Source organism: Motacilla alba, chromosome 29 (genome assembly GCF_015832195.1).
Source record: "Motacilla alba alba isolate MOTALB_02 chromosome 29, Motacilla_alba_V1.0_pri, whole genome shotgun sequence".
NCBI classification, from domain to species: Eukaryota; Metazoa; Chordata; class Aves; order Passeriformes; family Motacillidae; genus Motacilla; species Motacilla alba.
Window position 1 is genome coordinate 484,209 of NC_052044.1, and position 12,705 is coordinate 496,913.

At 57.2% G+C, this 12,705-nt stretch overlaps 1 protein-coding gene across 1 annotated transcript; it reads left to right on the plus strand.

Moving 5' to 3' along the window:
* Positions 1 to 827: 827 nt before the first annotated feature.
* Positions 828 to 4,546, plus strand: AQP5 (aquaporin 5). The gene is made up of 4 exons (XM_038164416.1): positions 828 to 1,381; positions 2,636 to 2,797; positions 3,032 to 3,115; positions 3,787 to 4,546. Exons 1-4 carry the CDS (start codon positions 1,019 to 1,021, stop codon positions 3,970 to 3,972), a joined length of 795 nt encoding a protein of 264 aa, XP_038020344.1. The 5' UTR covers positions 828 to 1,018; the 3' UTR covers positions 3,973 to 4,546.
* The last annotated feature ends 8,159 nt before the right edge of the window (positions 4,547 to 12,705 follow it).

Below are 12,705 nucleotides of genomic sequence, written 5' to 3' on the forward strand. Positions count from 1 at the left end.
CGGATGGGTTTGGGGTGGAGGGCAGCGCCCCAGGAGCATGAAAGGAGACGTGTAAACACAGCCTGTGTCCACGCAGAGCCTGTGGCTTGGTGCTGGCATTCCCAGAAGCAAAATCATTGCTCATTGAGCAAGAGCTGGAAAGGCAGAAAGAAAAGGAAAGGGCACGGGGTGACAGGGGAGGAGACACCATTCCCAGCTGCATGCCCCAATTCCAGCACTTGTTCCAGTGCTCTGGAAGGAGCAGCAGAAAGGACAGGGAGCAGAGATTCCCAGCCAAGCTCTGCACCAGGAGCCCTCTCCATGCCATTTCTCTATCCACGCACCTCAAGGAAGCTCCGGCTCATCTACAGCTCCCCAGACGGACAATGCTTCCCCCAAACCCTCCCCTGCTCCCTGGACAACCGCAAACCACTTGTTTCCTGGAGCTGAGCTCCTTTGACAGCCTGGGAGAAGCTCCAGGTGTTTGATTTTCCTTTACATTTCAAGGTTCCATGGAAATTGAACACACTCGGAGCCCAGCCCCAGCAGAGCTCCTCCAGCCCAACAAGGGCTTTCCAACAGGAGGAGTGTGCAAGCACAGGGAAGGAAGGGAGGGAGCGAATATTAACTGCACCTGTGCTAGCGAAACACCCAGGACCTGGCGAGAGGCCGTAAAAGCCAAAAGCAGAGGAGGGAGCTCAGCCTCGTTATGCAACCTCGTTATTTAACGACCACAGAGACACCCTATAGGGGCTCTTTGTTTGCAGAGGGAAAGGAGAGAAATACCACCAATATCTGAGTCACAGGTTCACCAAGAGGCTCCAAAGACATTTTCAGGTGGAAACTTTTGCAGGTTCACATGGTAATTTGGGAGGACTGGCTAATCCCCTGGCTCCACCCACCACCCTGTAACACAGCTCCTGCTGCTCTTGCATATATAGATAGGTATGGCCCTACACCCGGCTGCACACACCAGAGCCTGGACACAGAGCAATCCTAAACTTTCTTCCTCCCTGGCTGCCCTCCACCTGCTCCCGCCATGAAGAAGGAAATACTAACCCTGGCCTTTGCTCGAGCCGTCTTTGTGGAGTTCCTCTGCACGCTCATCTTCGTCTTCATTGGGCTGGGCTCGGCGCTGAAGTGGCCGTCGGCGCTGCCCAGCATCCTGCAGATCGCGCTGGCCTTCGGGCTGGCCATCGGCACCTTGGTGCAGGCCTTCGGCCACATCAGCGGCGCGCACATCAACCCCGCCGTGACCATCGCCTTCTTCGTGGGCAACCAGATCTCCCTGCTCCGCACGCTGCTCTACGTGGTGGCCCAGCTGGTCGGGGCCATCGCCGGCGCCGGGATCCTCTACGGCGTCACCCCCGCCAACACCCGCGGCAACCTGGCCATCAACGCGGTGAGTCCCTGCCCGGGGCGCTCCCCTCTTCCCTTGCCTTTCCCTCGGCACCGACACGGGGAGGAGAATCGGCCGGGATGGATCCTCGGTGCTCTGTCCCGCTCGCACTGCGGGCTGGGAATGGGACGGGAGCGAAGCCGAGCTCTGACATGACGGCTTTATTGTGCGAGTGATGAGTGGGATGTTTTTCCCTCCTTTAATGAGGGCTTCCTCTGTCCTGAGGGCCCCGTGAGTCACCCGCACCATTGAGATATCCCTGAGTGCAGCCTCTCCACCTGGAGATTAGCGCGGGATAGGTGCCAGCAGCAGGGGGAAGGGAGGGAGCAGAGCCCAGTCAGACCAGTATGGGCAGGGGGAGCAGGAGCCCACTGGAACCAGAGCGCTGGGGGAGCTGGGACCAGAGACGGGTGGGGACAGTGCTGGGGGAGAGCTGGAGAAGGAGCGAGGGGCTGCGAGCAGTGAGGGCTGCTCCCAGGGGAGGAGGAGGGACAGCGGGACCCTCTGAGATAAGCAGGAATGAAGCACAGCCTGAAGCCCTCGGGGCAGTCCTGGAGAACATCTGCAATGGGAGCGGTGGAGCTCCCGCTCCGGCCACGGACAGGCCTGGACCCCTGGGGGGAGCGCAGACGTGTCAGAGGGTTTGGTCCTGGGGTGAGGAGCTCTAATGCCTCTCATTCCACAGGTTCCACCTCCCAAACAAGCCAGATTTAGATTTAAAAAATGAGCTGTGATGGGTTGGGTCACTTTTTCCTTTCTATGTCCAGCGGGGTCGAGTTCCCCTGAGAGCCCCCAGGGTTTTGTGCAGAGTCACTGGGACACAACAGCCCATCCCAGCCCATGACCTTCATGCCAACCCTCACCCTCCATCCCATCCCAGCTGCTCCTCGTCCTCCTGGGCAGGTGATCCACGAACTGCAGGGCAGAAGTCGGGGCACAACAGCCTGCAAGGATCAAAGAAATGCAGGAAAAAAGGGATTTGGTGGGAAAGCACTCAGTGCTGTGGAGACAGGGAAGTGGAGAGAGATGTGGAGAGCCCAGGGAAGGACAGGCTCGACAGATCTTGTAGAATTGCAAAGAAAGATCATTTCTTTCCTCTCAGAGGAGGAGCAGGGAGATCAAGCAGGGGCTGGGCAGGGGCCGGGGGGGCTTCTCCTCCAACTTCACCCTCCCAAGCCTCCTAGCAAACCACCCGGGAGCCCTCCCGGTGGTGCTAAGCCCTGGGAGGGTTAATTATTGTCTCTCTCGTGGTTCCAGCTCAACAACAACATAACCCCAGGCCAGGCCCTGGTGGTGGAGATCATCCTCACCTTCCAGCTGGCCGCCTGCATCTTCGCATCCACGGACAACCGGCGCAGCGGCGTCGGCTCCCCCGCACTGTCCATCGGCCTCTCTGTCACCGTGGGCCACCTGGTGGGGGTGAGTCCAGGGGGAGAGTCCTGCGAGCACAGAGCTTCCCAAAATGCCCTCGTGCAGCTGGTCCTGAGGGAGCTGCTCCGGAGGAGCAAACACAGGAGATCTTGGGGTCTTCTGTGGCACGGGGTCATCTCCAGCTCTCTGGAACAGAGACACCATCAGGGGCCACTTCAGTCCCTGCTCCCAAAGGGTGGCCTTGACCTGCTCCTTAACCCAGGGCTCTTTCCACACCTCCAGATTTACTTCACCGGCTGCTCCATGAACCCTGCACGCTCCTTCGGGCCCGCCGTCGTCACCAGGAGGTTCAGCCCCGCGCACTGGGTGGGTGTTGGTGGCACTGGGGACAGGGACTGGTGGGGCCCACGTGGGGACAGGGCAGGGACTGCTGTGGGAATGGCAGGGGTGGGGGTTTCAGAGCCCACCCTGGGCAGGAAGGATTGAAAGGGGCTGGGGAAGGAGGGAGGTTTTGCCCCTTGATGCATCGGGAACAGTTAATCCCCGGGCACAGAGCCAGCCAGGGGACAGAAATGAACCCATCCCAGGGTAGGCTGGGTGGGAACAACCTAAAAACTCATCCAGTCCCACCCCGTGCCATGGGCAGGGACACCTTCCACCAGCCCAGGTTGCTCCAAGCCCCATCCAACCTGGCCTTGGACACTTCCAGGCACGGAAATGAGCCGTGGTGCCCTCTGAGCACCATCGGTGCATCATCTGAGGGGAAGGAAGCCCACAGAGGAGCCCAGCTTGGGGGCTTTCCAAGCTTTCCTCTCACCCAGCACTTCCTGCAAGCTCAGCCCCAGACTTACGGAGCAGGTTTGGCCCTCAGTAAGCCCAAGCTGAGGGGGTTTCAGCCCAGGAAGTGTCTGGAACAGGTATTTTCCTCTCTGCATGGCAGGAGATGTGGAGCAGGGATGGATGGTGGTGGTGCCGTGAGCAGAGCTTGGAGCAGCAGCCCCGGGAGCTGCTCTCACCACGTCCCTGTTGCTTTCCAGGTGTTCTGGGTTGGGCCCATCCTTGGGGCTTGCTTGGCCTCCCTGCTCTACTTCTACATCCTGGTCCCCTACTGCATGAACATGTCCGACAGGGTGGCCATCATCAAGGGCACCTACGAGTCCGAGGAGGAGTGGGAGGAGCAGCGGGAGGAGAGGAAGAAGTCCATGGAGCTGACCCCGCCGTAGGAGCAGCTGGCAAAGCCAAGCCGAGGGAGGGGAGGAAGGCCCACCCGTGGGCTCGCGTGTGCCCCAAAGCCAGGCAACCACCGCACCCAGCTGCAGCTGCTGACTCTTCATCCAACCTTCCCATCCAGGCCCCCGTGGATGCCGGAAGGCCGGGGGGCTCTCTCTGCGTGTAAAGAACCCCTGCATGAGCTCTAGAACCTCTCCAGCTTCCCCACAGCCGCAAAGCCCCTCAGGCAGGCCCTGGCACCCTCGGCTCCAGCCCTGCCCTCCCGGTGCAGCTCTGCGCCGTGGCAGGGCCCCACACCCCACACCAGCTCTGCGCCGTGGCAGGGCCCCACACCCCACACAGGGGCACCTGCAGGACCTCACCTGGCCCAGGTATGGGAACCCCTGGGGGAAGGGGAACAACTGCTTAGGGCAGGGGGGTGCAGCTACCCCCAGCCCAGGGGCTGCTCGTAGATGCTCTTTCACCTTTCCTGGTGCTGGGAGTCCTTTTTATTCCCGAAGAACAAGACTTTTTGGATTCTGTGTTGAGACCTTTGTATTATAGTTTATTATTTATTGCAAATAAAGGAAAGTTTAAAAAAAAAAACCCAAAATAATTCCTGGGTGCAAATCAGCTCAAGTCTCAAAGTTTAGGAGGGGGAGCTGATGGAGCTGGACACAAACTCAGCCCAGAGGGTCAGGGAAATAGCAAGGCTCAGACCCTGGATCCTGTGGGAGCTTCTGGCTTGGCAGGGGAGAACATGAATCCTGGGAAGGATAGGCGGGTGCTGTGCCGGAGTGGGGAAGAGCAGCAGGTGCAGGGCAGTCCATCCCGGGGCTGGAAGGAGCAGGAGTGATCCTTGCAGTGCTTCCAACCCTTCCCACACACTGGTTTGACTCCGGCTGTACCAGTTCTCCCAGACAGCTCCACGGGTGCCCTCAAAAAGTGACCCACAACTCCCCAGCCCCTCACCTGTGCCAAACCCACACCTTCACCTCACCTTCTACTCTGGCCCTGCTCTTCCAGTTCTACCACAGCCCTCTGCCAGAGCAGCTCCCGGCACAGGGACACCAGGACAGGGACACCAGGACAGGGACATCCACCCCAGCCCCACTCCCCAGCTCCAGCTCCTCCTCCTGCTGCCAAGGGGACGTTCCCACCACGGACCCCAGAGAGGGGGGAGGCTCTGCCCTGGGAGCTCCCCCATCCCAGGTTCAGCTCGATCCCAATCCGGAGGGTCCTGCAGCCCTGGCTGGGGGGGATGGGCAGTCTCACCTGGATTTTGGCACCCCTGGACTTGCAGTCCTGGCTGAGCCTGGGGAGCAGCACCATCACTCCCCCAGCTGTCCCCAGAAGGGGTTGGGGACAAGCAGGAGGAGGAAGGGAGGTAGAAGAGCCCTTAGGGTCAGCAGGGCAGGAAATTAAACCCTGCAGCCCCCCTCCCCAAGTGTCCTCAGGGATGGGCTGAGGACCCCCACAACTCAGTTTCCCCTCTTGAGGGATATTTGGCCACCTTCCCATGGGGGATGGAAGAACACCGTTCCCGGGGAGAGTAAAGCAGATCCCAGAGACCCCCTCTCAAGGGCTGGGGCAGGGCAGCCCCCCCAAAACCTGCACCCCCCAGAGTGCTTCCCCTGAGCCCCAGGACCCTGAGGATGCATCCAAAGGGTGCGCTCAGCCCCCCCAGACTGGGAATCTTGGCCATCCCCCCGATTCTGGAGCTCTGAACCCCATCCATGCCCACACTGGAGCAGGGATGGGGGAGCCCCAGTGGGAGCTGGGGACCAGCACAGCTCCCCCCGATGTGCCCAGCCCCCCCGGTCCCTCCAGGTGATCAACAGCAGGGGAAGGAGCCCGGGCTGGGTGTGAGCCCTCCCGGGATGAATCAGAGGCTCCTGCAGCTCCAGCTCTGTGTCAGCACAAAAACCACCCAGGGCCCAGCCCTGAGCCCAGCTCGGGCACTGCCGGGGGGATTTGGGGTCAGTGGGACCCCGAAGCAGGGCCCCTCAGGAACAGAGCCCAGAGCTCCTTCCCCCCCGGCTTCCCTGGGCCCTGAGGATTTGATCCAGGCAGGGAGGTGAATTCAATCCAGACTGAATTTTGGCATCCAGCAAACCCCGTGACCTCACCTGGCCAGGGCAGGGCCCAGGGCAGGGTTGGGAAAGGACTGAGGGCCTCCCACCTGTCCTCACCTGTCCAGGAATGGGAACAGCAGCACTTGGAAACCAATGGAGAATCTATTATTACTGCTTCTTTAACGTTCCAGCTTCTCCAGAGTAATTTTTAATTGGATTGGAAGGCTGGGAGGCAGCAGTGCCCCACTCACTCCCTGAGCAGAAATTGGCTTTTCGTGGAAAAATCCACTTTTATTTCAGCAGAAGCAGCAAGGCCAGGTACAAACCTGTGAGTTCTCACTGACTTACCTGCAGGGCTGCGCTGGTTTTCCTGCTTCTCCCTAAAACAGGAATTTCCATCCCATTCCATCCCATACCCCTCCCTAAGCCACACAGCTCCACCATTGTTTGGGGTATAAAAAGATAAATTAAATTTTATTACCAGCTTTTTTTTACCCTAATTTGAATGTTTCTCACCAGGTGAAACCACTCCAAAGGCACCTCATTACCATTCCGGAGTGGTTGTGCTCTAATTAAGGGTTATTCCCTGAACGTGCCCACGAGCAGCTGCTCTGCTCTAAGAAGATTTCACAGATAATTCCTCACTCCTGAGTACCTTTTCCATCCTCAGGTAATCACTGCTCAGCTTTAAAATTTTGATTTTTTTTTTTTCTGAAGGGAGGACAAGCCCAGTATTTTCACAGGTTGCAGCAGTCTGGAACCTTCACATTTTTAATACATCAAAGGGCTTTCAGGTCTATTTAAGTCTAATTAAGAAAGATCTCCACCAGATAATTTAAATTCCCTGAATCCCAAGTTTTCTGGACACGGGAAGGAACTAGGACCACGAGAAGAAGCAGAATTCAGTGGAAATGGCCCAGTTAAGGATTTTTCTATGGGATGCAGAAGCTTCTTTGTTTCTCTCCTTGCAGAAGGGGAGGCCCAGCTCTGTCCAGGAGGGAGCAGGGACAGAGCTCCACATCTGGGGCACACCCGTTCCACTCTGCTCCCAGCTCCAACTGTTTTGCATCCCTGAATGTTTCCCTTGAATCCTCAGGTCCTGGAGAGCAGAGCCTGGTTTCCCCTGGAAGCCCAGCCCAGCTCGCCGGGAAGATGAGGAGAAAAACAACCCAGGAAATCCCAGAGAGGGAGAAAAGCATCACAGAGGGGCTTGAATCCCAGCTGGGAAATCCCAGCAGCCCGGGGAGCACATCCCTGCTCCAGGAGGAATTCCAGGGCTGCTCTGGAGAGCCCCGAGCAAGCAGAGAGCAGCTCAGGAGCACCACAAAGGAGCAGAGCCAGAGGAGAGACCCGAGAACGCGGAACAGAACAGAACTCAGAACAAAGAATCCAGCACAGAGCTCGAGGCTCCACACCAGGAAACTTTATTCCTGCAAATACTGACATTTCCAGAGCATTTCCAGAGCATTTCCAGGGCTGAAATGCCACCGGAGAGGAGCGAGCTGTGCCCCAGGAGGAGAGCCCAGCCTGGGTGTTGGCATTAGTCATGGCACAGGCTCTACGAGCACCCACCTCCTCCAGAGCCTTCCTCCTCCCACTCAGCCTCTGCCCAGCCTGTTGTGCCCTGAGATCCCTCGTTAAGAGCCAGGAAACAGCTCCCAGGCCACCAAGGGACAACAGCCACCCTTCCTGTTGTCACCCTGGCCAGGAACGTGGCCTCTGCCTGAGCAGCACCTCCTGGAATTTGTGTTTGGCTCCCTGGCTCAGTTCACGGGGATTTGGGGGTCAGGCTGGGCACCCTGTGGTGCTGCCAGTGCCACCAGTGCCCTGCCGGGTCCCACAGTGCACCGAGACCCCAGTGTGTGCATGGCAGCACCATAATTCATGTAAATGTGAGAGCTGCCCAAAAAAACACCCAGGACATTGAGAAGGTGAAGGGCCAGAGATGTCCAGAGAGCACGGAGGGCAAGAGGAGATCCAAAGGTGCTTCTGTTTCCACTAAACACCTCCCACATCCCTACAAATGCCTCTTTAATAATTCCCAACTTTAATAAGTCCCAACTCCTACAGCCCAGAAAATGCATCTTACATAATTCCCAACAGCTTTAATGAGTCCCAACTTAGCTTTTAATAAGTCCCAACTCAACTCTAATAAGTTCCAACTCCTTCAGCCTTCAAGTCAGAACAGCTGGGAGTTTTCAGCAGAGGTCCCAAGGGGGGGACCAGGAGGGGACAGGTGTCCCCCTGCCCTGGGTGCTCTGGAGCAGCGCCCCTGGGAGAGCGAGGGGTGCCGAGGGCATCTCCTGCTGCCCTCTGCTGGGATCGCCCGTGGGAAAAGGAGAGGTGGCCAGGAAAACCCTCCCCAAAACAGCCCCAGCTGAGGGAAAACCCCTCTGTTGTTTCCACCCACCCTTCCCACAGCTCGGCCTCAGCACCCCCTGGAAATGGAGGTTCCTCCCTGGGGACTCCAGTTCGCGCTGCCGCCGTCGCGGCTCTTCCCGCTGCCAAGTTTCCTCTTGCTCAAGGTTTTGCCTCGGCTTTCCAGGATCTGTTTGTTCTTAATCACCCTCCAAACAAAGTCCAGGCGGCTCCTCTGAGGGCTGCTGGTGATGGCATCAATAAAAATCATGGGTAATAAGAAGGGAAGATAAAGGTGCCCTGCAGGCCTGAGCTTGGCCCAACAGAGGGGCTTTGTTGGGAAAGGTCAGCTGGAGCTGTGAGGATTTCCCAGGCTGGAGAAAGCAAGAACCCAGCAGGCAAGGAGGGGATTAAACTCAGCTTTGTTAAACCACAGCCCTGGGGTGAGGCTTCGGAGCTGCCCCAGCTGCTCCAGCCAGGCTTTGGGCTGGGTTCCTCCAGAACAAGAGCTCTTCAAGCTCGGCGCCTCCATCCAGCCCCAGGATCTGCAGGAAAAGGAGGACAAGACCTCGAGGGCCCTCTCCATGCACAGAACCACTCAGGAGAAGTGGGACCGGATCCATGGCAGAAACAGCCCCTGAAAAATCACCAGGAACCAGCAAAATAAACCGAATAAATCCCCTGGCACGAGGCCTCCAGGATCCAGGCCCGGCTCTGCCACTTGACATTAATCCTGCTTGGCAAAGGCCACGGGAGCTCCTGTGCCCAAGAGCAAGGTGCAGCTGCAGGTTGGAATAAAGCCCTCTTGTGCAGCCAGGATTAAAAATGGGGATGAAAACAAACTTAAATGCCCAGCACAATCAGCCTTTTCTAAAAAGTCAGAAAGAAAAAAAAATAAATCAATTCCTCTTCCCCAACGAATCTTTCAGCTTTTACCAGTGGAGATTTTTCCCTCCTTCCCTGGAGCTGGTTTCTCTGGGGACAGGGCAGTGGCTCCCTGCCATGCAGCCAAAGAAAATGAGCCCTTTCTCCATTCTTTTTATTTTAATTCCTTGGTTTTTTAAGCTACTTATCCCAACAACCAACCCGGTGTTTCCTCACCGGGAGCCTCCCGTTTGGAGATAAAGTCCACAGGAATTCTGAAATTCTGTTATCACCCTCACGGGGAAGGGATATAAAACTGAGCTTGTTTCCTTATCTCTTGGAACAGAAAGCACTCGTGTGTTTCGCAAAGGAGCCCCGTAGGAACAGTTAATCAGGGGATAAAAGCGTGTTGGGTGTGCAAACACAACCTTATCCCACTGCTGACATCAGGGCTTGCATCTCCGCGGCTTTCTCCTGGATTTTTGCCACATCGTGTTTGGATTTTGAGCTCAGCTACAGAGCTGGGCTCTCTCTCTGCAGCAGCCGAGCTGTGCTGGGCTTTGCTCATCCCTCCTGCACCATCCAACCCCCAAACGCTCCTCTCTTTCCACGGAAACAGGAGTGTACCTGAGGACTCCCCTCCGCGCAGCAGCCGCCCTGACCCCCAGGCTTTGCAGCAGAACGAGGTCTCGGCGTGGTTAACCAGAGCCCTCCCAGGGCAGGGAACACCCCCCACCCCAGGCAGGACCCCAGACCATCCCTGATGAGCCATCCCGCAGCACCGGGATCGGCGGGAGCGAGATCCAGCGGCAAATCCAGCACTGGGCTCCTTCAGCTCAGGCTGATGCTGTTTAGGAGCAGTTCTAGCCTCAAACCCAGCCCAAAGGGGCCAAATCAGGCACTGCCGGGGGTGTCTCAGGTGAAGGCAGCTCCTGCCCCGGCTGGGGGTCCCAAATCCTCCTGCCTGGCATCTGAGGATGGTCAGGATAAATCCTGCACCTTGGGCAAAGTCAGCCCAGATCTGAAACCTGGGCTCAGGTTGGGGCCAGAAGAAAGATCCCGAGGAGCTGGAGTGAGTCTAGAGCCAGGAATGGAGCTGGGGAAGGGCTGGAGCACCAGGGAAGGGTCTGGAGAACTCCTGAGGGACCTGAGAGGCTCAGCCTGGAGAAAAGGAGGCTCTGGGGGCACCTTCTGGCTCTGCACAACTCCCTGACAGGAGGGGACAGCCGGGGCAGGCTCGGGCTCTGCTCCCAGGGAACAGGGACAAGAATAAAGTGCCTGGGGAAGTTCAGGTTGGATCCTGGGAAATTTCCTCACTGGAAGGCTGTCCAGCCCGGGCACCAGGGTAGCAGTGGAGTCATCACCCCTGGAAGTGTCCAAAACCGACGGGAATGTGGGTTTTGGTCCTTGGGGTCCTGGGTTAATGCCGCTGATGCTCTCGGGGGTTTTCTCCCAGCCTGGATGATTTCTACAGCCTTGGGAAAAGGAGGGCTCAGACAACCCACGGCAGCCAAAGAGCCGAACTTCCCAGCTCCAGGAGAAGGAGCTGAGGCCGAAGGGTCCTCGCTGTGCAGCTGCAGCTCCCGGCTCGTTCCCATCCCCGGGGAGAGCAGAGGCTGCAGCCAAGCCTCGGCGGCTGAGCAAACACGGGCGGCTTCTGTCCAAGCAGGCAAGTGAATCTGGAGGCACAATTTGTCATCTAATTGCAGCCACACCCCCCGGGATTAATTGCTGCATTTGAATTCAAAGCAGGGCAGATTTATGGCCCCGTCAGGTTTCATCAGCCGTTACCGTGATTGATGCCCAACTAAAAGCACTGCAAACAGCCAAAAAAGGGCCCTAATAGGGTTTTTTTTTCAGAGCTAGGAGTATTTGGGTTGTTTAATCATCCCCAAGCCTGCAAGAGGGGGGAATTAAAACCTTGGCTACGTTCTCCAGACTCCACTGAAGGTCTCTGGCTCATGCACGAGGGGAAGTTGCCTCGGGAGGGTGTCTAAGATTGTCTAAAAACCCTGATGTTTTTCCACATTCAAAGCCAGAGGGACATTTAGCAGAAATAAACCTTTAACCAGGATAAACCATTAACTACCAACTGCCTCTGTCTCAGATAAAGAGGGGAAATTAACCCCACCCTGCCCCAAGTTCAGCAGCTGTGAGGCTGCAGGTGTGTAACCACCGAGGTGCTGGGTCAAAACCACCCCACAGCTTCCCAAAGCATCCCACAGCCACCCAAATCCATCCCATAACCTCCCGAAAACCTCCGTATCCCAAACCATGCCACAGCCACCCAAAAACATTCTACAGCCTCCCCAAACATTTGACAGCCACCCAAAAACATCCCACAGCCATCCAAAACCATTCCACAGCTATCCAAAAACATCCCACAGCCATCCAAACCATCCCACAGCCACCCAAACCATCCCACAGCCATCCAAAAACATCCAACAGCCACCAAAACCATCCCACAGCCACCCAAAACCATCCCACAGCCACCCAAAACATCCCACAGCCACCCAAAACCATCCCACAGACACCCAAAACCATCCCACAGACACCCAAAACCATCCCACAGCCATCCAAACCATCCCACAGCCACTGAAACCATCCCACAGCCACTGAAACCATCCCACAGCCACCGAAACCATCCCATAGCCATCCAAACCATCCCACAGCCACCCAAAACCATCCCACAGCCACTGAAACCATCCCACAGCCACTGAAACCATCCCACAGCCACCGAAACCATCCCATAGCCATCCAAACCATCCCACAGCCACCCAAAACCATCCCACAGCCACCCAAACCATCCCACAGCCATCCAAACCATCCCACAGCCACTGAAACCATGCCACAGCCATCCAAACCATCCCACACCCATCCAAACCATCCCACAGACACCTAAAACCATCCAACAGCCACTCAAACTGTCCCTCAGCCACCCAAAAAGAATTCTGCACCCTCCCCAAACCATCCACATCCTCCCAAACCATAACGGAGCCTCCTGAACCGCCCCACAGCCACCCAAAACCCTTTTCCAGCCACCTAAAACCCTCCCTCAGCCACCCAAAACCCTCCCTCAGCCACTTAAAACCATCCCACAGCCACCCAAAACCTCCCTCAGCCACTCAAAAGCACCCCACAGCCCCCCAGAAGCAGTGCTCAGAGCTGGTGACGCCCGGAGCTGCCCCAGTTCAGCTCCTGTGGGTCCCAGTATGAGCCAGCAGTCACTGGAGCTGGGCCCTGAGGGCCTGAGGCTGCTCAGAGCATCCAAAAACATCTGATAGTACCCAAGAAAGTCTTTCCTCCATGAAGGAAATGGAAACCATCTTCACTGTAGGGAAGCGTGCTGGGAGCACACGGAGGGTGAAGGAGCACCCTGGAGGGTCAGCGAGCAGGAGGGGCCACCCAGGAGGGCCAGAGAGCAGCCAGAGAGAAACAGGGATCCCTGAG